Source organism: Protopterus annectens, chromosome 1.part0, assembly GCF_019279795.1.
Source record: "Protopterus annectens isolate FY-2018-M chromosome 1.part0, PAN1.0, whole genome shotgun sequence".
NCBI lineage: Eukaryota > Metazoa > Chordata > Ceratodontiformes > Protopteridae > Protopterus > Protopterus annectens.
The window spans coordinates 75,524,008-75,551,890 of NC_056725.1; the positions used below are offsets into that span (position 1 = coordinate 75,524,008).

Sequence of the window (27,883 nt, forward strand, 5' to 3'; positions counted from 1 at the left end):
AATATGACTGTGTCATTGTCCATGTTGGAGTGAATGACTTGAGACCTACCTCCCTGGACTACATGAAAAGAGACATGGAAGAGCTCTCGGATCTTGTGGCCTAGGCATTTATGACCCTAGCCCTGAATAGCATTCTGCCTTTGCCCAGAATGATACCACAATATAAGGACAAAATGATTGATTTCAACAATTGGCTAAGCTTCTGGTATCATTCAAAGGGGATCCAGTATCTGTCTGCCTGGGACGACATGATTGACAGACCATGATGCTTTGCCAGAGATGGTTTGCACCTGTCACCCCTGGGATTCAGGTTACTGGCTAAGCCTCTTGCCACCCCTATAGTGCCTTTTTTAGGCAAAGTTCAAAGGACAAAACCACCACCATAGCAGATACAAGCATGCAAAATCTGAAGGTAATGCTACTCAATGCTAGAAGTCTAAACCTCAAAATGCACTCTCTCAAGGCACTCCTATAAATGGAGAACATCGATATCTGTGCAGTAACTGAGATCTGGTTCAAGCCTCCAGAGAGCACCCCTGCAATAACAGGCTACAACTCTTACCATACTCTTCGGCCACCAAACCAGGATCGAAACACTAAAGGTGGAGGAGTGTCCATATTCACCAAGGATATTCACACCACCAGGCTAGTTGCCCAACACAATGCATCTGAAGACTGCAATCCAAATTGTAGCTTGCTACAGATCCCCCACCATGCCCCAAGATTCTCACTACACCTTTCTAAACATACTGGAAAATATTAAGATACAACAAAACACCCTAATACTGGGTGACTTCAACTACCCTGCCATCAACTGGGAAAACTACTCATGTACCAACACATTTGCCCAACGGCTCTTGGAATTCATAGATTCCAATGCCCTGGATCAACTAATCCATAGTCCCACCAGGGGCTCCAATATCCTAGACCTGGTCATTACCATGGGAAATTGATGCTCCACACCTATGGTCACCCTCTCGTTGGTCAGGTCAGACCATAAGCTAATCACCCTTAATCTCCATATCCCAACCCCCACCCCCCCCAGTAAGGAAACCTCCATAAAAAAACTTCTCCAAAGCCAACTTCATGCTACTCAAGTCAGAAGTGACAAACTTCATGACACCCATGCAGACGGGAACTGAAAGTTTGACTGATGAGTCCTACACTAAGGCACTGTACGAGCACATCCACTCATGCATGAATTGTGCCATCCCATATAGAACCAAGATGCTCTCTTCCAAAAAAAGGAAGCCAATCTGGTGGTCCCCTGCCATAAACAAACTTTACAAAAAAAGGAAGAAACTGTTGCAGAAAAGAGGAAAATCCCAGGATTCAAAAAAAATTCCCTTACCAGCCTCAGTAAGAAGCTGAGATCCCTCATAAAATCTTCTAAAGCTAGTTACGAAAATAAAATTGCCAAAGATTCCAAAGACAACCACAAGGCATTCTATAACTATGTCAAGAATCTAAATGTCAATGCTCAGATCTGCTCTGAGCTACAACAGAATGGCATTAAATATATTGATCCCAAGGATATTGCCAATATCCTGGCAGATCGATTCAGTGTCAACTTCACCCTCTCTCTCACCCCTAAACGGCCCATCTCAATACCGGAAAATTGCCAAATTCCAGTAATAATGGCCACAAAGGTAAAAAACACACTCTCCAAAGCTAAGAATACAGCATCCATGGGACCAAATAACATCCTGGGCTGTGTACTACATGAACTACAAAATGAACTGGCACCTCACCTAAGTGTCATGTTTAATCATACCCTCATCTCAGGCTTCATTCCCACTGAGTGGTGCACAGCTACAGTTATCCCACTCCACATGGGGAGATCCACCTTGGATCCCAGGAGCTACCGTCCCACCAGTCTGATGAGCCTGATCTGCAAGGCCATGGAACACATTATCATGGAACTTATAAACAAAGACATTGGCAACCTTCAAACACTGGACCCCCAGTTTGGGTTTGTGAAGGGCCGATCTTGTCTCCTGAACCTGATTGACTTCTTTGAGTCAGTCTCCAGAGCCGTGGACGAGGGTAAGGCGGTCCACACAGCCTATCTGGACCACACCAAGGTCTTTGACACCATCCCCCACTCTGGAATCACAGATAAACTTACTAAGCTGGGCATTAATCCCTATGTCACTTGATGGGTTGCCAACTGGCTTACTGACAGAACCCACACTGTAAAAGTAGCTGACTCCAAATCCAGCTCCAGACAAGTGTCTTTGACACCATCCCCCACTCTGGAATCACAGATAAACTTACTAAGCTGGGCATTAATCCCTATGTCACTTGATGGGTTGCCAACTGGCTTACTGACAGAACCCACACTGTAAAAGTAGCTGACTCCAAATCCAGCTCCAGACAAGTGACAAGTGGAGTTCCTCAGGGTTCAGTCCTGGGACCGCTCTTGTTTGGCATCTGCTTCTCTGAAGTGCAGGCCAACACTAAGGGACTCTGGCTAACAAAGTTCGCAGATGACTGCAAACTGGGAGCCATTATGGAATCCCCAAATGATGTGGATACTCTACAAAAGGGCCTTACAGAAACAGATGCTTGGTGCCACAACCATGGGCTCAAGCTCAATGCCAAGAAATGTATAGTTATTCCCTTTGGGAAAAAACATGTACCCATGAATTACCACATAGGTGGCAGTACACTAAACATAAAAAGTGTGATAAGAGACTTAGGGGCACAGGTGGACAGTGGTCTCACCTTCGATAACCACATCGCCACAACAGTCAGGAAATCCTTCTATGTGGCACACCTCATCACTAAGGGCTTTTCATCCAGAAAAAAGGAGGTCATTGTCCCACTGTACACATCCCTCATTAGACCCATTATAGAATACAACGCCCCATTTGGTATGTACTACTCAAGATATCTGCAAGACCTGGAAAAGCCACAGAAATACCTCACTAAAAGAATCACAGTCCTAAAGCAGATGCCCTATGCTGACTGCCTTAAAAAATACCAGCTATACTCTGACACATATCGTCTACTCAGAGGCGATTTCTGCTTAACATACAAGGCCATGTTAAACCCAGAGCTGTTGGATATGCTACACATAAAGAAATCCCAATCCCTCAGAGCCACACACTCCAGGAATCTAAACCTTGTCATCACAATAAACAAAACATGCTGGAGGGATAGGTTAGACTGCCCATACATGTCAAGCAGAGCGTCTCTTTGGCCTTCTTCAAAAGGAACCTTGATTACTGGATGGGAGAAAGGAAATTCACCCCGGGGATCACGTCAGCCGCCCTGCTAGACAGGGGTCTAGGGAATAAATAGTGTGGGAAGAAATAGCCAGGGAATTGTTATGGCTAGGCTTGTATAGGCCCTAGGGCCGATAGCCTAGTACCGACATATGAACCTATGACTTCCTCTATGGCTCTTTGAAAGAGCTGGATTCAGGAAGTATTCTGGAAGCTGCAGCTTGTTCCTCTGTACATACCTTTTCAAAGCACTATAAGCTTGATTCCTTCTCTAGGTCTAGATCAGGCTTTGGAAGGACCATTCTCTGGGGCTGCTTTCCACCTCCCAAATATCATAAGCTAGGGTAATCTACCCATATAACTAAGGATACAGCAGCAGTGAGCAATATAATGAACAAAAGTACAGTTGTATAAGTAAACTTATAGCAACAGTAGATGTTTGAGTGATCACTGCTGCAGTAGATGCTCTCTCCCTCCAAACCCTTTTATTAATTTTTGATGTGTTATTTATGCCAGTGTGTGGCTGTTTGTTTTAGTTATTCCTAGCATTGTCCTTTCAGGGCTCAGCCTTCCTCTCTCAGTTAGTAAGAAAGCTCTGAAAGACTTGGCACCAAAAATTGTCTTTTAGTCAGCTCAGCTCAAACTGCCTGACAGTTTGGATGAGTGAAAGGTACCATGAAGCTTTGGATGCTGGCCAGCTGTTAAAACAGGATATAATCCATATAGCTAAGGCTACTGCTGCAGTGATCATTCAAACATCTACTGTTATGGTAAGTTTACCTACACAGATGTACTTTTTTTCAGACTCTGCACTGCTGAAATAATGACCAAGTAATACTCCCATTCTGAGTCTTAATGAGATAATAAGTAGCCATTGAACCTTAGTAGGATAGTCTTATGCATGATTTGTTAAACCTGTGATACAAGCAAAGTCAGTAATTAAAATATTATATTCAATGAATTGAAAAAACTTCTGTAAATCCAGAATGCTTCATTAGAGTAGGAGACTGTTACACCACAACCCTCAGAGCAAGAATGCTTATGCAAACTTGCTGCAGTTAATTAGGTCAGATACTCAAGAAAGTAAATATTAGTTAGGCAAAGCCAGGTGGAAACATGACACAGGCACTCATCTGATGACATGTGACGGGAGTTGGATTAAGTGAGTTTGGTAAACAGCCTATGAATAGGAGCATCACTTTTAACTGGGTAGTACAGCAATGTGTTGCATGTGTGCTGAGCCTTGCTTACTTTCCAAAGGTAGCTAAACTTGTCTTGAGGCAAGAAGGGAAGAAATGTTTACTTGCTCATAAGGGGCACTGCAGTGTAATTTTAAGACTCACAAACTAAAGAAATGTTATCTTGATCTGTAATTGCAGTATTCATAGTCCCAGTGACTGATCATCCTTAGACAAGAGAAAGCCTGGTAGGAACATAAAGAAAATAATGAATTGTTTGTTTTTTGTAAAGTGTTCTGATGTTGGAACAGTACACAAAGATACAATATATATTGTTGTAGGACATACCAGATTCTGTGATATTGTACAAGCTGTAGTTCATTTATGAAATTCATGACTTTTGTGATTTATAAAACAGCAGATATTTTATAGGACACACAAGCATGGAAAACAAAATAGGATAGTGTGTAATGAACTATATCTTGACTCTAGTGTTGCAACATCTTTTACTGATGTATTTAAACCACACAGAAACGAAAACAAAACAAAAAGACCAGGAACCACTGTATCCACTGATTTCAAAGTTCAGTCATTTAATACAAACGTTTTCATTTCAGTTATATAAAAACAGTGAATATATTCTCCTAGCGCCTCGGCCAAAATAAGCCTTTACAGAGTAAATTCATTCAAAAACTACACCGTTTTTATAGTTAAAAACTATCCACATCACTTGATTACTATTATACAATTAATAATCAATTATTACCTTAAATAAACATTGTCCATGGACATTTTGGCCTAGGCGCTTGGAGAATATATTCACTGTTTTTATATAACTGAAGTGAAAATGTTTGTATTAAACGACTGAACTTTGAAATCAGTGGATACAGTGGTTCCTGGTCTTTTTGTGGTGAATATCTTTTATGATGTAATTCAGGAACTTTATTGAATTCATCAAACAGAATGTCGTTGATTGACGTCTGCTGGCAAGCAATAACTTTGTGAAGTTAAGCTACACAAAATATTGTCTTGCCTAACATTTCCAGCTGCTTAAAAAAGTTCCTGTGTACTGTGAGAAGTGCTTCTAATTGCATTGAATTCCAAGTCTTTGGCATAACTTCAATAGCAAAGTAAAACTTAGCATAACATCGACTGAGTTATGTAAGCAACTTAATTTTAACTTGCATTTGCTATAAAATTAACACAAGAATTTGCATTTTCCTTATAAATGGAAACAAACATGCAAAATGAAATAATAATATATTTGTCAGTGATTTTCTTCCTGGACAAGGCCAGTAGCCACAAATACTTATGCACACCATGCAAGATGAGACTGAATGAATAAATGTCAGCAGTGCTACAGGATACAAATAATCCTGTATGAGGTCTAAGCTACACTTCTGCTCATGTACTCATTTAATATACCACTATTTTTTAGGTATAGATGTAAGGTTGAAATGGCCATATTTCAGTTTGGCATGCATGTTGGGTCTGCAGTGAATAAAAGTTTGTGGCAAACTGAGGATCTAAGTTTTATCTTCAGTAGTACTGCTGCTAAGCATTTGCTTTAGGTTTCATGAGGCATACATCACAATGGTATATATTATGCCTTCCAGCATAAATGTGAACGAGTAATGCACTAAGGAGCAGAGTGTAAAATGAGGGCAGTCTCACAGCGGGCTTCCAGTGTTACACTAATGGAGAACAGGTTGTAACAAACCCAGAGATATACAACAGTTGGCATTTGAATTAGTATAAGGCTTCTATTGTTAATGGAGACAAACAGATTTTCATGGCAGATAAAAACTGTTGGCCTATTTAATCTGCCCATTTCCCTGCCTTCAGGATAAGCTGCAGATCCCTCTTAACCAACAGCTTTTTTTTTAATTCAACCGAATGTAAGATCTGCTTTATGGCTGACACATGCTTTTTTAAACTCTGCCACTTCTTTTGAGGAATACTACTACAAAACTTCAAATCAGAATTCTGAGCTTCAAAAACAACTAAAATTAATGCATGAAACAAAAAGGCCAAATGTAAACTGCAAGTGTTTTTGCAATGGACCTCCCAATTAGGAGGCAAGATCCCATTCTCCCAAACATAAAAACACTGACGTCACTGTCAGACTGACTTGAAGAAGTAAATAATCTTCCAAAAGAGGGCAACCAGCTGACAAACATTTAAAAATTGCATCAGAAGTGATTTCCTATGGGATGCCATGATCAGCATTGTATTATTCTATGTCTTGTGTTTCAGGCAACTGGTGCTCAAGGAATTTCACCTTAGCCAGCCATCTGTAGATATACCCTTTTTATGACAGCACTTCTTCTGGAAAGCTGTTCCGATCATCCACCACCGTTTCCAATCCACCACCGTTTCCATGAAAATAGTCATCTCTCTCACTCAGTCTCGCTTTCGCTCTTTCTCTTGTTCCTTCCTCCTTGTAGCTTCAGACTGTGTCTTCTTGCTTACATCTACTGTTTTGAAAGACCGTATTCCCTTGGACTCTGTAGAATCCATTAAGCTATTTATGTGTTTCTGTTACATCTCCTGTCTGCATCATTTCATTAGTGATATGCATACTGAGTTTTGTCAATCTTTTCTTCATATGACCTCTGCTGAACACCATGCATCTCTTTTTTGCAAAGAAAATTAACTGTATTGATCTAAACAAGAATAAAAAATAAAGAAAGTCATATGCAGTAGAACGATATTACCAAAGTATTTTCATAAACTGTTGAAATTATTTCAAGAGTTCAGCATAACCTGTTTAACACTTAGCACAAAATGTCACACCTTTAAAATACCTATCCTTTTGGCCGACAGTTTTCATCTGTATGCCTCCTCAGGTTCCACTCAAGATTATACTGAGGAAACCTATCTCTAATACAAAGCCTGACAGGGTAAGAACTACACAAACCAGAAAGAGGAACAATCTCTAACATCCATCGTAACTGCCTGACATTTATCCCCTCTTTCTTCTGCTCAAGTCAAATATCTCTCCAGTATAGTGGCACTTACTTCATTCCAGGAAGTAGACCATACTCTTCCTATATAGTTACGAATATTACGTTATCTCAAATGACCCAAAATCATAGCCTTTCCCATAATAAAAGAAAAGAAAATCCATTTGCATTACTTCAGTTGCTTAAAGTAATAATACAAACAGTGCTGACCCCTGTAATATGCCTTCTCAAAATAGCCTTGACACACATTGCTTCATCCTCAAATCCATTTGCAATAAACATAATCAAAATATAAGGATAATAAGTAAATAATAATAATAACAATAACATTGTTCACTTAGTCACAGAAAATCTTATGGCCTTATTGTGGTCCAATGACAGTAGTATTAACAAGAAAAGTTATCTGAACCCCTGACTCTGAATTGTACATAATAAAAATCATAGTAATAGTTGTACACTCTAATAAACATAACATGATAGTTTAACATAAGCATTAGCATAACCATATTAAGGCTATATACCTTATTGTGAATCTTCACAGTAGAAGATTGTCACTGTTGAAGTGACCCCAACCCATGTGAAAAACTGGAAAAAGGGGTAGTGGATGGATGGGTAGATACCTTCTACGTTCTGCTAAAGCACACATCTCTGCCACACTACCCTTAAGAATTTTTAACCTCAAATAAACATGCAGTAATGTACTGAGTGGAAACAAAATCAACATGGTTTCCAGAGCACACAGGCATTGTATACATTGTCATTCATCTTAACAAATTTGCCACACAGTTGTAATAGCAACAGAGTAAAATAATGAAATTTTGGCAAACTTCAAAAATGGTATTCCCTTTTATAGTAGCATTTATTTATGTATTTATTTAATTTAGTTAGTTTACCAGGGTAGTACCCTCAGCACAGTCTAGGTTTATCTGTATAATGTCAACAATTATAACATCATATGCGCTATAAAAGGCCAGTAAACATTTACAGTGGTATACCCTAACTGGAATAAATCTGCAAAAAAACATATTTAATTGCTGATAATTTTATAGGTTCATAGGTTCATAAGAGATTACTAGGCTAACGGCTTATGCACCCTTACAAGTCCAGCCAGTTTTACTCAGATTTTACCCAGTTTTCTATGCCTAGGTGAAAGATAACAAGGGTCAGGTAAGCAAATGGGGTTTTGATAATTTTTACAGACTGCCTCTGTCCATAAGGAACATGGGTGCCATCCCCGGATTGAATTTGCAATTTCCCATCATTGATCCAGGTTGCACTTGAAGATGAGGTTGGCATGCTGGTTAAGGTGTTTACCTTACAAACCCAATGTGCGGGGTTTGATTCTCACATGGGGTAACTGGCTAGGCTTAAAATGGCCTACGAGGGCCGTTAGCTTAGTTCTAATCTATGAACCTATGATAAGGGAAGAACTCTTCTTAACATGAATAGGAAACCTATTCCAGAGGAGGGGCAATCTCTGTCTCTCCAGCATGATCTATTCATGTCAGAGATCAGATTTAGATGTTTGGAGTGGGAAACCCTCGTGCACTTAGTTTTGCAAATATGCAACTTTTCTATCAGGGCTGGGTCAGAGACTGCCTTGTAGGTCAGGCACAGCTCACCCCTCAGTAATCAGTAGGAAACAGAATACAGTGATAGGGCTTTTAATCAGTCCACATATGACATATTGGTTATACCCTGCATTTTTTTGGTGAGAAACCTCTGACACTCCAACTGTTGCAGGTGCCTGGTGAGCTACATGCCAAAGGGTGCATTGTATTCGATTACTGATCTGATGAGGGCCAGGTACAGTGGTACTATGATATCCTTAGATCTGGATGCCATGCCGTTACTTATAGTCTGAGCCATATAGAAGGATTTCCTCACCACCATGGACACATTGTGGTCGAAATTCAGTTTACTCTCTGGGTACCCAGATTTCTCATGACTGGGTCCACTGTTAGGGGTGTGCTATCACTGTGGTAATTTGTTGGGATATTTGATTTACCAAAGGGTATTACTATGCACTTCTTCTCATTTAGTTTGAGGCCATGGCTCTGACATTAATCATTAGTCTGTCCTTTCTGTGGGATATCAACATTGTTTGGGGAGTCAATGATGGCCCACCAACTTACAGTCAACAGCAAACATGGTCAGCCAAAGGCCATCTACATTTGTCTTGACATCTGAGAAGTATATCCTGAATAGGAGGGGGCCAGCACTGACTCCTGTGGTACTCCACTGGTGATTGGCCTCTTGCTGGATGTGGATTCCCCCACTCTAACAACATGTGTCCTATCTGTGAGCCATTTGGCTATCCATCTGGTGGTGAAGAGGTTTATGCTCAATTTTGTGAGTTTATCTATAATGCCTAAGTGGGCTATTGTGTCAAATGCCTTTGCCAGGACAAGGTAGGCAGTATGCACTGTATTACTCTCGTGCATGGCCTTAATGATCTTCTCAAAGAAGTCCAGCAGATTGAGCAGGCAAGACCTGCCCTTGATGAAGCCAAACTTCGTTGGGTCTAGAGTCTGTAGATTTCCTATGTCGTTGTTAATCAGTTCCATTTTTATCCTTTGCATAGCCTTGCATGTGAGGCCAGTCAGACTTATGAGCAGTAGTTTGTGTTGATGGTCCCCACTTGTGCAGAGGGATGACTGTTGTTGTCCTCCACTCTACTGTGGCAATGCCTGTCTGGAGACTGTGGCTAAATAGAGATCTGAGTGGGTCTGCTAGGCCATGGCTCAAGCTATTTAGCAGGAACCTTGGATTCTATCATGGCCCATTGATGGCTGTGTTTCTAGCTTTACAGAGTGCAGTGACAACCTCTTCTTTTATGATAACAGGCAAAGGAATGGTAGGGGGTATTTTATGGGTAGTGACTGGAGGAGATGAAGGAGTGAAATTTGAGCTGAATTTCTTCTGGCTGATTATGGGTAGAGCCATATATAGCCATCTCAGCACATTGTTGAGTGTTTGTTTCCCTTAAGATTTTGGATGTAAGTCAAAGTGCTTTGTGGTTATGTTTTGCTTGGGAGGCTATTTTAGTCCATATTTAGCTTTTGAAGACTTCACTAGTTCCCAGATTTGCCTGTTAAGATTAATAAGCGATTTTTTCCCTCTGTTGTTCACCCTCCCACTTACTTCTAGACAGGGATTTCTTCCTTCTGTTGTATAGTCTAGTAATGCCAGGGGTCCATCAGGGCAACTTCTTCTTCTTCTGGCTAGACCTGGGTTTAGTTTGGACAGGTACTGCTGTTTCTGTGGAGTTGTTTAAGTGGTTATACAGGACATTCAGGTATACTTCTGCATAGGCCTCACTTAATAGAAGGTAATTTGCCTTGGAAAAATTCTTTAGGGTTTTAAGGTTTGATGGGGGGTTCTACTGTTACAATTTTTTTTCAAAGGAGACCGATTTATGATCATATCTTACCAATGAGGACATTACACAGGGAGGGCAACACTCCCCCATGTTATCTGAGTGTCAGGGATAGTGTGTGGGCAAAAGAATGCCAAATAAGCTACAAAATAAGGAGTACAGAACAGTGGTACAATCAGTGCATTTATGTGGCACAGAAATCTGGACAGTAAAGTCAGGACAGTGCAGCTAAGGAAGCTTGAAGTGATTGCGGAGAAGTGCTTGTGATGAGTAGCAAGGTGCATGTTGTGGGTGTGGGACAAGGAAAGGCAGAAGGACATCAGAGCAAAAGTCAAGGAAGCCCTAATTACAGAGATCAAGGACAACAGATTATGGTGGATTGGTCAAATCTGCAAGAAAGGAGAAAACAATTTGGCAAAGCAGATTTTGGTGAGACTAGAAGAATTCAAGACTAGACAAGGGCATCCAACCATGAGATGGCTGTATTGAATGAGAGAAGATCAGAGATGGGTGGGTATGTTGGATAAAGAAAGAAGGAAGTAGTTTGGAATATAGAAAGGTGGCAGCAGCTGATGTGATACCCCGTCAACATGAAAAAAATGGGAAGAAAGGGTTTGTTGATGATGATGATTTATGTGATAGCAATAAAGTATGCTTTCTATACAGATATAAAGATGTCAAGCTTATGAACTGGCAATTCTGTAAGCTTTGTGTATCCAGAACATTTGTTATCCAAGGAAACAGTCACACCAGTGTTACCTGAAGTTTTAAATGGACCTTGCTGTTTATACTTAAAAACAACTGCTTCTGAAATCTCAACTTGTTTGTTTTCTTGCAAATCAGGAAAGGTTCTGTTCAGTCTGTCACAACAGAGCTTTTGCTTTGAGTTATTATACTCACCTCCTCTTGTAACTGAAGCTTATTCACAGGGATCAACAATGAAGTAGACATAGGAATTTAGCTTTGGAGCATACTGACAGCCGAGTATGTAACAGACCAGAACTGTAGTGGAGTGTCTTTATATTCCAACAAAGCAATGTGAAAGCCACTGTTACTGCTCTGAGTTTTCTTTGTTAAATGTTTCACAGTTTAAACAGTTTTTTTGAACATGATCATTAGTCTATGCATAATTTTGACTCAGTGTAATATGTTTTGACTCCCAGTTCTCTGAAAAACTCTTGAAATCCGAATTTGCAGATTGAGAACTGCTGTCTTACATGATAACATTAGAAATGCATACCACGCCTTGCAAAATCAGTTTAAGTGCATTGTTAACACTTTGACTTGTTAGGTTTACAATTTCTATATACTTTGAATATTAGACAGCAAGTATAGAACCACTTAATACCAGAAAAGGTATATGCTCACCTTTGATCAAATGGTCCCTGGAACTGGTTACGACATTATTCATTTTCTTGTATTATTATTTTGATGTATACTATACACAGCATACTACTGCACTAATTGTTCAGTCTGCATCAACACAGTTGGCCAGAATAACACATCATGTGCTCTTTGCTTGCACATGATGTCTCCCAAATGTGACTTGAGTATTCAAAGCATTTGGTTTCTCATTTGGTTTGGAAAAAATAATTCTTCTGTGTTAAACAGCAGACCTGAGATATAATGTATTTGCACTTTTATTGAATGGCAGTGATGCATTTTATAAACAGTAATACTTTTTACGTCTAGCCAGCTTTTTAGGGCTATACCTTTTCGCCTTCACATCTCGGTACATTTCTCATACATATATCTGTGACATTCCTTAAGCTTCTTTACATTCATGGGTAATTTCCATTTAATCTAACAGTTCATATCTACTTCTGTAAATATGAGTAACTCATCATCTTTGCTTTATGCTCTGGCCTTCTGGTTGTAACTTACTCTTCTGTCATATTTCTCCAAACTTAACAGTTTTATTTAAAACGTTGGGGATGCCTTATACAATAATGTCTTGAAAATGCTCAGCAATGGCGCTCAGCTTAAGCTGATTTTCTATAAATGTACTGTGAAACTTCTTACAGCCATTCATAGTTGTAAGCAGGCTGCTCCAGTGAAATAGAGGGATAAAGCCCTGACTATGGCTCAGGTGAACTTGGTTCAATTAGTAGCTCAGGTGACTGAAGGAAAAGGAGGGAGGGATGGGTGTTGCCATCCCAGGGGAGAGTGCTGATGTGGCCATCTCCTGTGATCATGGTGAAAGTGTGGTCCAAAGAGGAGAAGGGGGGTGGGCGTGGCTGAGTTGCTGCAGAGTCAGGGCAATATGCCACTGTGTCCCCATTGCATACCCACCCCTTGGACATTACCATGTCATTACAAGGGAGGATGAGTAGATAAGGCATAACTAAAAAAAAACCCTCTCCAATAGATGTGGAAGGCTGAGATCCTCCCTGAGGACACCCTTAGGTTCTATGACTGGCCCCAGTGGATTAATGGAAGTAAGTCCAGAGCATTTAGGAGTATCTGGTAGACCCAGTGTGGACATGGGGAACTGGCACCAGTTCTGTAAGAATGAAGTAAGGGAGGGAAATCAAAAAATTAATTGTAAGCAGTTGATCTGATGTTGTCATTTTCATTCATTCCTCAGCTGATGGGTTCGGGTCCAACACTCGGATCTGAGTCATCTGCTTCTTTCAGAGTGTAGGATCCTAGAACTCTTGAGCACTTGTTTGTCTTCTGTTATTAATAATTGTTGAAGCACTCTGACTTTTTCCTGATCTAGTCTCCTACTATCAGAAGTTAAAATATGTCCTGCATGTTTTAACACATTTATTCTTGTTCAGCTTGAGGTATATCATCATGTTCTGTTAAGTAACTGAATAAGTATTCTGATATGCTTTTCGTTAAACTCATCCGACACTAACATATCATCTATAACGTTTACAAAACCATCAAGCCCTAGCTGAACCCCTTCTGGTAGTGTCAAAATGTCATACAGTAGGCAAATTCTACCATATCATCACTCATGCATGCACTAAGGAAAATTTCATTATCAAAATGAAAAGGAACTGCACAAAATGGAAAGTACAGATGTGATTAAAAGACGGGATATTTTTACAGACTGGGTGAATAGTATGGGCACTGTAGCTAAACCTGACTAGATTTATATGTACATGGAGGTATAAGACTTCAGAAAACCAACAAGAGAGACCACTATTCACTCTTTATCACAGAAAAAGTGTTACTGGCATGACAAATGCCCAATATGTCTCTGTGCTTGATACTAACCAGGGATACTCCTAACTCATGCTGATTAGAAAAGTTCAAAGCTGCATGCATTTAGATTCCTTAGCCTACAGGCATATATACATGAGAATCCTTTCTTAGATGTGGTAGGCCATGTAAACCTATACTCCAGTAAGACAAACCTCAGCATTTATTTAAACATATCCTATCTTGTCTGTGTGTCTCCAAAGCTAGTTACGAAAATAAAATTGCCAAAGATTCCAAAGACAACCACAAGGCATTCTATAACTATGTCAAGAATCTAAATGGCAATGCTCAGATTTGCTCTGAGCTAAAACAGAATGGCATTAAATATACTGATCCCAAGGATATTGCCAATATCCTGGCAGATTAATTCAGTGCAAACCTCACCCCCCTCTCACCCCCTAAATGGCCCATCTCAATACTGGAAGATTGCCAAATTCCAGTAATAACAGCCACACAGGTAAAAAAACGCACTCTCCAAAGCTAAGAATACAGCATCCATGGGACCAGATGATATCCCGGGGTGTGTATTACATGAACTACAAAATGAACTGGCACCTCACCTAAGTGTCATGTTTAATCATAGCCTCACCTCAGGCTTCATGCCGACTGAGTGGCTCAGAGCTACAGTTATCCCACTCCACAAGGGGGGATCCACCTTGGATCCCGGAAACTACCATCCCATCAGTCTGATGAGCCTTATCTGTAAGGCCATGGAGTATATTATCATGGAACTTATAAACAAAGACATTGGCAACCTTCAAACACTGGACCCCACCCAGTTTGGGTTCATAAAGGGCCAATGTTGTCTTCTGAACCTGATTGACTTCTTCGTATAAGTCTCTAGAGCCATGGACAAGGGTAAGGTGGTCCACACAGCCTATCTAGACCTTGCCAAGGCCTTTGACACCACCCCCCACTATGGAATCATAGATAAACTTACTAAGCTGGGCATTAATCCCTACGTCACTCAATGGGTTGCTAACTGGCTTACTGATAGAACCCACACTGTAAAAGTAGCCGACTCCAAATCCAGCTCAACAAGTGACAAGTGGAGTACCTCAGGGTTCAGTCCAGGGACCGCTCTTGTTTGGCATCTACTTCTCTGAAGTACAGGCCAACACTAAGGGACTCTGGCTAAAAAGTTTGCAGATGACGGCAAACTGGGAGCCATTATTAAATCCTCAAATGATGTGGATACTCTACAAAAGGGCCTTACAGAAACAGATGCTTGGTGCCAGAGCCATGGGCTCAAGCTCAATGCCAAGAAATGTATAGTTATCCCCTTTGGGAAAAAAACATGTACCCATGAATTACCATATAGGTGGCAGTACACTAAACACCGAAAGTATGATAAGGGACTTAGGGACACAGGTGGACAGTAGTCTCACCTTTGATAACCACATCTCTACAACAGTCAGGAAATCCTTCTATGTGGCACACCTCATCACTAAGGGCGTTTTATCCAGAAAAAAGGAGGTCATTGTCCCACTGTACTCATCCCTCATTTGGTATGTACCTCTCAAGACATCTGCAACAACTGGAAAGGCCGCAGAAATACCTCACTAAAGAATCACAGGCCTAAAGCAGATGCCCTACGCTGACTGCCTTAAAAAACTCTAGCTGTACTCTGTCGCATATCATCTACTCAGAGGCGATCACTGCTTAACATACAAGGCTATGTCAAACCCAGAGCTGTTGGACATGCTACACTAAAAGAAATCCCAATCCCACAGAGCCACACACTCCAGGGATCTAAACCTTGTCATCACAATAAACAAAACATGCTGGAGGGATAGGTTCCTGACCCAGAGACTCCCCAGACTCTGGAATAGATTGCCCATACATGTCAAGCAGAGTGCCTCTTTGGGCCTCTTCAAAAGGAACCTTGACGATTGAATGGGAGAAAGGAAATTCACCCTGGGGATGACGTCAGTCACCCTGCTAGACAAGGGTCCAGGGAATTAAATAGTGTGGGAAGAAATAGCCAGGGAATTATTATGGCTAGGCTTGTATAGGCCCTAGGGCTGATAGCCTAGTACCAACCTATGAACCTATGAACTTGTCAAGGTACATTAAAGCACAGCAGATTTTTAGTGATTGTTACCATTGTTTTGAACTGTGTGGTACACTCTATATCCAGAATAAGTTGATAATCCATAAGTGGACTCACTTCAGAAGGGAATAGCCTAGTTTTAAAGATACCAGTATGAGGAGAAACAAATTGATCACTAAGGGGGAGTGTTGTCTAAAGCAAGTAAGAAGTCCAGCCATAAGTGGGCCATGGAAGAAACAGATATTAGTGACCTTCTGATCCTCATCTTGCTGGTCAGACCCCCAAGCCATAGAAAATGTGGGGCAGAAAGAGCAGCTGCCCTGAGTGCCAACTTTAAGGGGGCACTTAATGGAAAAAACAGTTTGACAAATTACAAGCTACAATGTAGCAAGGTAGCAGTGAATTAACAAACTATTAGACTGCTAAATTAATAAATGTAGTTTTTATAAACTTTCTATAGATGTACACTCTGGGAAAAAGAAATGCTGTGTTTAGGATGTATGTGTCCTTTAAATAGCAAAGCACTTTCCATATTTGTTTCAAATGAATGAAAAACAGTAAATTAAAATAAAAAGAGGGGAAATGGATAACTACTCAGCAACAGCCCCTCGTGGTCCTGCAGAGTGGTGCTAGCAGCAGAGAAACAAAAAGAGTGACTGCTTTCAAGACATAAGTATATTTTTTCTGTTACTACCTGTGCGACCGTCCTTTCTCGCCGAAAAGTGAATTTACACTGCTGATTTAACTGTTATAAACTTGTTTTTTTATGTTTTTTATTACCTGCACTTAGTTTAAAAGTTTGTTTGTTGTATTTAACTGTTGAGGCTGCCCACTCAAGTGCGCTAGCCTGTGCATTGAATATACTGTAATTCTCCTGTTGTTTTCCAGAAAAAAAAAATATATCCTTGTTTCCTGCCTTTCCTAAACTAGAATAGTCCCTTATATAGGCTTTTCTGTATTCTGGACTTTTGGATAGTTCCTGTGTTGCCCATTTCCTTACTTGGATAGAAGGAAGTTTCTTTGCTCACCAGTGGGAATGTGGAGCCTTGAGCAGCCTATCTGTCCCTGAAGGAGTGACCTCAGCACAAGAATCTTGTAGTAATTGGCCGTTTTGGGCCATTTTTAGCTCTTTGAAGTTCCCTGCATAAAAACTCGCTTTAGCGCGGCTTTGCGTGATTGTGCACATAGCGCAGCATTGGGCAGCGCTGCTTAATCGGGTTTAAACTATTACCGGTTCCACAAAGTCTGCTCTTCACTTTTTCCCTTAGAACTGCTCTATCTCTCAAATTAAACACCCTGTTCTCAGTCTAAGACCCTGCACTTGCCCAAATAAGCAATCTTACAATCTTGCACTAATAAACTAAAAGCACTACATCCTCATATACTCTCCACAATTACCTTGTCCCCTATTGGTCCTTTTTAATTAAGTGATAAAAGAGTTCCCTTTACTACTCTAGCATGTCCAAAGGTCAGTTAATGGTTTCCTCTCCAGTCCAGCTGGTGAATCTGGGAATCTTGAGGCAATGTTACAACTGCCTCATGTACACGGACAACCCTCTCCTCCTCCAAACAGGTTCAAACATATGTGAGAGATGCAACCATATAGCCAAACTGGAGGCTGAGCTCTCTCACCTCAGAACTGGTGTAACCAGTCAGGAGGAGAAGGTAACCTCACACAACACTAATCCAGTCTCACATAGTCCTACCACAACAGCAAACCAAACACATAAACACACAAAAACATACTTGGAGGGTCTAAATAAAAATCTACCTAAGCAGCAGAGACCTCCAAAGCAGACATCCAAGCAAACGCTACCCCACAGCAAAACATGTGCAACACATAGCTCACAAAGTCAGTGTGCCAAACAGTCACAGCCCTTAAGGCTGAATAACACACCTGATACACTTGTAATAGGTGATTCTATAGTCAGACATACTGACATCCTGCTCACCAGGCTGAACAAGGAGAAGGTCACAGTGAGCTGCCTGTCGGGCGCTAGGATCCGCCACATAACGCAAGCACTCAGGTCACTCCAAAGCAAGTGCAAATATGACTCTGTCATAGTACATGCTGGTGTGAATGACCTGAGACATACCTCCCTCGACTACATGAAAAGAGAAATAGAGGAGCTCTCCAATCATGTAGCCCAGGCCGGTATGACCCTGACCTTGAGCAGCATCTTACCCTCGCCTAGAATGATGCCACAGTATAAAGACAAAATGATCGATTTTAACAATTGGCTAAAATTTTGGTGTCATTCAAAGGGGATCCAGTGCCTGTCAGCCTGGGATGACATGCTCGACAAGCCACATTGCTTCACTAGGGACAGCTTGCACCTGTCACCCCTGGGCTTTCGGATACTGGCAAAGGCTCTTGCCACCCCCATAGTGCCTTTTTTAGGCAAGGCTCAAAAGACAAACCCACCTCCATAGAAAACACAAAGAACAAGAAACTAAGGGTAATGCTGCTAAACGCCAGAAGTCTAAACCTCAAAATGCATGCACTCGAAGCTCTCCTCAGTATGGAGAACATCGATATCTGCGCAGTGACAGAAACCTGGTTCAAGGCTCCAGAGAGCACCGCAGCACTACCAGGTTATACCTCATATCATGCTTTTCAGCCCCAAAACTCGGACCGAATCACAAAAGGAGGGGGAGTATCCATATTTATCAAGTATACCACACCTCCAGGTTAGTGGCATTGCACGAAGCATCAGAAACCATCCATGTGCAACTAACAGTGGGCAAAACTGCCTTTCAGTTTATAGCATGCTACAGACCACCATCTCAAAATCAGGAATCCCACTCGGCTTTCCTGAAAACATTGGAGAACATGAAGATCTCTCCAAACACCATTATATTGGGTGACTTCAACTACCCAAACATAGACTGGGAGCATTACTCAAGCCCCAACACCCTAGCCCAAAGGTTCCTGGAATTTTATAAACTCAAATGCCATGGAACAACTAGTCACAACTCCCACAAGAGGGGAAAACATACTTGACCTGATCATCACCAACATGGGGACCCTATGCTCCACACCAGAAGTATACCCCTCATTGGTAAGATCAGACCATAAATTAATTTCACTGAATATCCAAAACCTGACCCCACCCCAGCCCAGAAAACCACAGTGAAAAACTTCTCAAAAGCGAACTTCACACTTCTCAAAACCAAGGTGGAATCCTTCAAGGCCCCCAGGCCAGTGGAAAATATGGCCCAAACCACAGAATCCTATATAAACGCATTCTATGGACACCTCCAGGAATGCATGGATCATGCTATCCCAAACAAAACCAAGACCCAATCATCCAAAGGCAGGCGTCCAGTCTGGTGGACCCCAGCCATAAATAAGTTGTACAACAGAAGGAGGAAGCTACTACATGATAGAGCAAAATCTCTAAAAGGGAAGGCATCTTTGATCAGTACTAGCAAAAGATTATGATCTCTCAAAAAATCCTCCAAGGCCAGCTTCGAGAGAAAAATTGCACAGGACACTAAAGAAAATCACAAGGCGTTCTTTAGCTATATTAGGAACCTGGGATGCAACTCCCAGATATGCTCAGAGTTGATTCTAAACAACAAAAAATACACTGAACCCACAGACATTGCCAACATCCTGGCAGACAGGTTCAATGCAAACTTCTCCCCCCTTCCCCCCCAAAAGAGCAAATATCTATCCCAGCAGAGTGCAGCCTCCCTAACATCTCAGATGCTCAGGTGAAAGCTGCCCTCTCCAAAGCAAAAAACACTGCTTCAATGGGACCAGATGGTGTCCCGGGTTGCGTCCTACATGAACTCCAAGAAGAACTAAACCCTCACGTAAAACTGCTGTACAATCTCAGCCTCACTACAGGATATGTACCCAAAGAATGGCGTACAGCAACAGTGGTCCCACTCCACAAAGGTGGTGCCTCAATGGACCCTGGTAACTATCGCCCCATAAGCCTGACTAGCCCTATCTGCAAGGCCATGGAGAGGATCATCATGGAACTCATAAACAAAGACATTGGGGACCTACAGACACTAGATCCTACCCAATTCGGCTCTGTCAAGGGCAGATCCTGCCTCTTGAACCTGGTCAACTTTTTCAAAACAGTCACCAAGGCCATAGATGAAGGGAAGGTAGCCACACAGCCTATCTGGACCTCGCAAAGGCATTTGACACAATACCCCACTCGAGCATCATAGATAAGCTATCCAGCTTAAATATAAACCCCTATGTCACAAGATGGGTTGCTAACTGGCTCAAAGACAGAACCCACAGAGTCAGAATTGCCGGAGCCATGTCAGACTCGAAACCGGTTACAAGTGGTATCCCACAAGGCTCTGTCCTGGGACCTCTCTTGTTCGGCATATACTTCTCCGAGGTACAGGCCAACACAGGAGGACTATGGCTGACCAAGTTCGCAGATGACTGCAAACTGGGCGCCATAATTGACTCCCTAGCTGACATGAACATCCTCCAAAAAGGTCTCGCAGAGATGGATAACGGGTGCCAGAGCCATGGCCTAAAGCTAAATGCCAAAAAGTGTATAGTCATACCCTTTGGCAAAAACAAAGTGCCCACAAATTACCACATAGGTGGTAACTCATTAAGTACGGAAGAAGTAATTAGGGACCTGGGGACGCAAATTTATAGCAATCTCTCCTTTGACAACCACATTGCCAAAGTGGTTAGAAAGACCTTCTACATAGCCCACCTTATCATGAAAGGATTCACATCTAGATCAAGTGAGGTAATAGTGCCCCTTTATTCAACCCTCATCAGGCCCATCATAGAATACAATGCCCCTTTTGGGATGTACCTTACCCGACACCTGCAGCAACTGGAAAGACCCCAAAAGTACCTCACAAAGAGGATCAAGGGACTCAAACAGATCCCCTATGCTGCCCAGTTAAAAAAACTCCACTCTACTCATTTGCATACCGCCTACTTGGAGGTGATCTATGCCTGACATACAAAGCTATGTCCAACCCAGAATTAATGGACATGCTCCACCTCAGAAAATCTAAATCCCTTAAAACCACACGCTCGAAGGACTTGAACCTCAGTACAGAAATAAATAGAACATGCTGGAGGGATAGATTCATAACCAAGGCTCCCTTCGCTCTGGAATAGAATCCCAGTCCATGTTAGGCAGAGCACCTCACTGACTCTCTTCAAGAGGAATCTTGATGAGTGGATGGGAGATCATAGGTTTACTCCGGGGATTACTTCTGTGTCACTACTAGACAGAGGCACAGTAAATTAACATTAAAAAGGGCACAGCAAACTCAAATCAAAGGGTGGCGAAAGCCAAACACACTTGGGCTAGGCTTATAAATGCCCCAGGGCAGATAGCCTAGAATGAACCTATGAACCTATAAAGTATGTGGGAGTCCAAGACCTTTGAATATCATACTCTCTGTAATTTAAAAAAGCAGGCCATCATGACTAATGCCTTTGTCAGTAATAGTTTTTGTATTACTCATTAAACCATTTGATCATGTGCTTGTGTAGGTGCATGAGTGTAAGTGTGTGTGTGTGTGTGTTTGAATGTGTTCATGTATGCGTGTATGTGCATGCCTACTCATGTATGAGTGTTTGTATGTACACGCGTGTGTGTGTTTGTGTGTGTGTGTGTGTGTGTGTGTGTGTGTGTGTGTGTGTGTGTGTGTGTGTGTGTGTGTGTGTGTGTGTGTGTGTGTAATTGTGTATGTGTTTGTTATATCAAATTGTGAGTGTCCATGCAGACATATATCACTGTGGAGAATGTGCACAGTAACAAGGGCCATAAGTAGGACTTCTGTTGCTGTCTGTATTCAGAATATACTTCTGTACATTTTTTACAGTGACTTAGTCTATATTCAGTAGCACACATAGCAGTATGCATATTTACAGCACCACACTATGTAAATCATTGTTACTGTTATGGCAAGGTATATAAAAGTGGAACATTTTGCCCTGTCTCCTGCTACTCCACAGACATGCCAAGGGGTGATTCATAAATATTTCTGCCTCCCTGGCCATGACTGCATACCAGGCTTATTTAGTATTGTGATGCCCCGCCACTGCCAACCAGTAATCAAGGAGCCTTAATCCTCACCACTGGCACCTGGGGGGGGGTGCTCACTGGGAAATAACAGGTACACACACAGTATTTCCAGATGCAGCTTTCTGCATCAAGTGCAATTTCCTTTAAGAGCACACAGAGACCACAGTCAGCTTGGTGCTGGTTTCTCCCTCTTTCTGCACATCCGTAGTACGTCTTCCCACTGGCACAGCTATACAGTTGAGCTCTCAGCTGAGTGACCAAGCCAAGACCTCCAGCACCCTCTCTGTCCAGCCAGTGCTTCGTGTCCCTGCCCAGGAAGCTGACCCACACACTCTTTGAGGTTTGATTTATACACTCACACACACACACACACTCACACAAACACACACACACACACACACACACACACACACACACACACACACACACACACACACACACACACACACACACACACACACACACACACACACACACACACACACACACAAAGACACACACACCTGGGAAATGCTGGCACTTGCTTACTAGCTATGCGCCCTTCTGCCCAGACTATAAGTTATTTTTCTCTGCCATCAGTCACTCCTGTCAACTACCTTAAGGCCGTTAACAAAGAGTATCCAATCTTACTTTGTAATATTAGTATTAACACAAATAGTAGTTTGACCAAGAGCTAAGCTATGTGGCACCAAATAAATATGCAAGTACTTTTGAAACTTAAATACCTATACACAGATCAGCCACAATGAAATATTTCAATATATTTAATAATAAAAAATAATAGAACAAGATGATACTAAATATATATTCACAGTGACATCAGAGTTCAAAATCACAGGAAATATTTAAAATAACATTGCAGTACAGGCTCACACAAGTAAAGAAAAACAAAATCTAAAATAAGCTTCACTATATTCCTAACTGTATTGTAGAGAATTATACTATTCCCTAGTAACTTACTTATAGAGCAGATGTGGTGAATGGTGCTTGTTGTTGTTGTTGTTGTCAGGTCCAAGACAGAATGCAGAATGCTCTATCTCATCAAGAGACTTCTCAAAATAATATCTAAAATATTACTGCAGGGATAGCTTGCAGAATGACATCACTTCTTGTCATCTGACTTCTAGTTCTTTGGCAAAACCCCCATTGCTGAATCTGGCAGTATTTAACATATACCTGTAAAAATACTCATACAAGGGCTTTTTGTCAGATCTTTGGTAGATGCTGGAAGTTATAAAACAATTACATTCCTTTATGCTTCCAAAGTAGCAATTAGTTCACCCTAAAGACAATACAGAAAGCTTCCTAGTACAGACGTTGTGTCTCTAGCTGCATTGAAACATCTTTATGGTATAGTCTATAAAGTAATTTAATTTCAGATATTTTTCTAAGATTTGCTGGACTGAGGTTAACCTCCTGCATTCCAGTTTCCACTGTTAAAATATATACATTTTAACAATTACAATAGTGCATGTACATTTCTGTTCTCTTCAGTAGGGCACACTGTGGCTACATTTTAAACACAGCACTTTACAAATACCTTTTCAACAAAAACATCTGTACAGAGCAATTTGATATACATATGACATACACTTCTAATACATTTGTAACACAAGCATCTTAAATAAATTAGCTTGGTATTCACAAATGACATATAATTATTTATAAAATTCCAGCTAGCTGTGCTGGCAGTACCTCCCTACCTCACAAATATGATATTAAAACAAAGTGATCTGGTGCCTGCTTTGTTCCCATTGTTGTGGATTTGTCACCCCCACTGTGTTGGAGATGGGGTAAGTGTGATTGTGGTATTGTGTTATATGCAGTGTATTCAGCTATGGGGAGTATTTATGCTTCTCTTTATGTTTTGTGCCCTTTTTGTTTTAACTCAGGTTTTGTTGTTCAACTTTATTATTCTAAGAAACACATTACCTTAAGAGGGATTTCAGGTGTTAATCTATAGTGGTAGGTATGGTATGTCCAAAGTTGTAAAACCATAAATATTTGGCAGACATACATGCTATATTCCATGATTCCTATATTTATGAATCACGGATGGTAGCCGTCATCATATTTTGCATAGCTACTTTGTAAAAGGACACTTTCATGTATATAGATACTTCTGCATTTTTGAATAATTTTGTGACTTGTGAAGGGTTATAGTATATGTTTTTAACTATGTACCAGCCATACATAGTTGTGGATTAGGTTTGTGAATATATTAAGCCAGTGGAATAGCTACTAGCTTAGCATAAAATCAGCCAAATTACTGAGGTAGTCAGCTTAATTTGTGTTTTTAGGCAGAGCCGTAGCTGCCTCATCTAACATCTGGTACTAGTCCCTGATCTGGCACTAAAAAAAGTAAAAATAGGTTTGCTGCCTCAGTGTAGCCTCCAAGCCAGATCCATTTCTCACCTGTGCAGGTAATGAAATTTCCTGGCTAATTGGCATCTCCAGATCATGTCCATTAACTCTTTGCATCTGGGGCAGATACACTTTCATCCAACCCTTGCTACATTCCTCTTTTTAAGCCTTCTATAAGGAATCATCAGCCAACTTCCTAATAAAGGTATAATAACCCCAAGCAACTCTCCTTCACACTCAAGCTCCTTACACCTCTGGCTGGCCAAGGGTGGCTCATATGCTTCTTGTATGCATTATAAGCTGTAATCTGGTATATATGATGTCAATGTGTACAGCTGAGTAAATATTGTTAAGTACTTGCATTGATCTGTTTTGACTTTTACTAATGAGTTTCTCAACCATTTTTATTATTATTTTATTAATATATCGCAACAATTACTGTAATATACTAACGTTTGTATGCAGAATTCAGACTGTCATAGAACTAAGCTGTGACTTAATAGGATCCATAAGGACAACCCATTCTACCTTCATACTTAACATAAGAATAAGTAAAATAGCAGATCTTAGACTTCTGCCTCATGGTCATTCAAGAGGAAATGGATGTTTTAAATTATATTGATATTTTACTTTATTTCTGCAAAGTATGATAAGTTCTGGTGGAAGATTATACAGTTTTTTTTTGAAAGTATGATTTGAAAGGATTGATTCAGACTTTTTTCTAACCCTTAGGTACATGATGGTCCCTGTTAACCTGCTGCTGCATATGGTCCTTTTAATGCCTCACTTCCCTTTGGGATCTGAGGGCAATGGTCACCAAAAAGAAACCTCTGATGCCTCACATCTAGATTCCAAGGAGAAGAATATCAGTCATGCAGCAAACTCAGGTTTGATCCAGACTATCCAAAGCCTTTTGATTACCCAGCTGGGATTGAGAAGCTACTCAAAACCAAGTCCTAGAATTATTATTCCTCAGTACATGCTAGATCTGTACCATTTACACAGTGGGCACTCTCATTCAATTCAGGACGCTGAGTTTCATTTCCCAGTGCAGCATGCAGAGAATGCTAACACCATTCGAGGGTTTCATCATATTGGTGAGTCAAGAGCCTATGTTATTTTTGTAAGTGCTGATGTAAACAATTACATTTTCAAGTATAAGACCACCTGGTAGAGCTGGAACAGGATAACCACTGGAACAAAATATTAAGTGGTGGATGTTATAAGTAAGGCTTGTCAGAAAGGGAGTATACCAGCAACTAGCAGCTAATTATATGTACATTTCCTAGAATTATATTAATTCTTGCTAATATATTCTGGATGCAGTCTGTTTTTGTTGTAGGTTGCTCTGGTGAGGGATTTGATGGGAGATGCCTGTCTAGAATGGTACCTGACTGTCCTTAGGGAACTCTAAGATAATGGTTGCCCGAATAGCAGTGTCTCACTTCAAGGTTCAGAAGAAAGCTAAAGCAGTCATCAATAAAGATGCGAAATCAAGGAATGTTTTTAAATATTGGTACTATTCACAATAGAATGTTGACAGAGTAAGACAATTTGAAATAATGTACATTTTCTGAAGTATAAGATGCCTATAGCTCTTTTGTTTTATTTTAATTTAATGTAAAAAAATCATTACTTTTTGAAGGACAGAATAAAATTCAAAGATAACATTAAAAAGAGGAGATTAATAAAAGGTATGTATGGCTACTCAAAATAAGTCAAACAAGTTTGTATGAACCAGAAAGCAGAATGCTAGAAAACAGGACTATGAGTTAAGCTGTAGTTTCAGGGTAGTACATTATTCCCAAAAATTCCTGAAAACACTGGTGAACTCCATTGTACTGCAGCCCCCAAGCACTGAATGCTAGTTAACTAAAGAAAAAAAAATATTTTTTGAACTCTGCCCCTACTATCTGTTGATCACAAGCTACCTCCAGGGCTAATTATCCCATTTGTTCCCTATCACTGGGGTAAGGGCTGGTTGGGAGAGGGCATCACTCAGACAGGCATCATGGGTAGTGCAAAGTTTTTTCCTTTTAGTTTACTATGTCCCTAATGCATGTGTATGGGAAAGTGTAGGGAAGGAGTAATGTGATGACAGTGGAAGATGAACCCTGACATTCTCAAGTGATGTTCCCTTTAGGCATTCTTGCCCATCTCCCAAGGCATGAGTGGTGAGCTTCCTGGTCTTCATCACATAGGAAGCAGTGCTCAGTGTACCCCCAAGTGCACACAACCCCATTTACCCCTCCTTGGAGAGTCAGGTGGGGCATGGCCTTTACTCTTTCCCCTCCTTGTTTGGTTCCTCCAGTGCCAGGGCCAGTAATTGAACCCCAGTCACATGGAATGTAGTCACAAATTTTTCCTCGGTGCCATAGAGCCAGGCATCTGAAGCAAAGTTAAAGTCGAGGAAAGAAAGATTTTAATAAAAAAATAGTTTTCCCAAAACAGATTTGGTTAGTTAAAAGGCTAAACAACTATACACAATAAAATTAATACTTACTGCAAGAATAATGAAGTCATTGGAAAGAGACTTTTGATATGTAGCTTTTTCAGAGAGCTGGCAGCTTGTAAATTGAGTACGAGCTGTCTTTAAAACTGAAAGTTTGAGATTTAAATAGCAGTATTATGTATGGGAGATGCAGCTTTAATGCTAATGAATTATCTGCAGTGATTTACATACCAAGTGATAAAATAGTGGTCTCAAACTGAAATGGCTTGAGGGTCAAATATGGAAGAATCTACATGAGTCCATTGAGCCAAGCAAAAAAATCTGTAGGACAATGAATAAAAACACAAGCTCTCTTCTCAGCCATTAATATCCTCGTCATGCACCTGACACCTTACTTTGACAGATGGTTCATCAAAAGTAGTAGGTTCCAGTGTATCCATTTAGTTTCACACCTGTTTATACCTTATCAATTTTGCCTAGAATTTCAAACTGTTTTGTATTAATGTCCTGTTTAAAAAAAATTATTTATTTATTTTATTTTATTTTACATTTATTTTATTTTTATTTTACATTTGTTAACCGGGCTAGTCTAGCTGGATATATATCCATTTTCAGTAGAGGCCCGAGGAGAAAAGCTCCACACATAAATCTATACTACGAGACATATTAATAAAAAAAAATTTAAGTACAATAAGAATATACATTTAGTAATAAGAACAACAAATACTTAAGGCGCACACAAAAATATACTAGGTCAGTAGTAGCATAACAATTTAAAATGCTAAAGAATAGCAGTTAGTTTCAAAAATCCGGAGAGAAAGAAGTATAACAAGAGTTTAGAAGGGATTAATGTAGAAATACAAGAGAGGAGAAGAGAGAGAAACAAAAGTCTAGAAGGAGAAGAAAAAAGACGATGGAAAAGAGGGCAGGGGAGAGAAAAGAGGAGAGAAAAAACAACCTATTCAGTCTCAAGGATAAAAGAAAAAACTCTCACAGGTATTGACACTCAA

General features: G+C 40.6%; 1 protein-coding gene across 2 annotated transcripts in view; it reads left to right on the plus strand.

The window, feature by feature from the left end:
- Positions 1 to 27,883, plus strand: part of LOC122812676 (bone morphogenetic protein 2-like) — a 249,738-nt gene that overhangs the window by 96,505 nt on the left and 125,350 nt on the right. For both annotated transcript variants that reach the window (XM_044084830.1, XM_044084867.1), the window contains exon 2: positions 25,154 to 25,518. In XM_044084830.1, coding sequence (XP_043940765.1) covers positions 25,158 to 25,518 — 361 coding nt within the window. In that variant the 5' untranslated portion in view covers positions 25,154 to 25,157. The remainder of the gene's footprint in view (positions 1 to 25,153; positions 25,519 to 27,883) is intronic.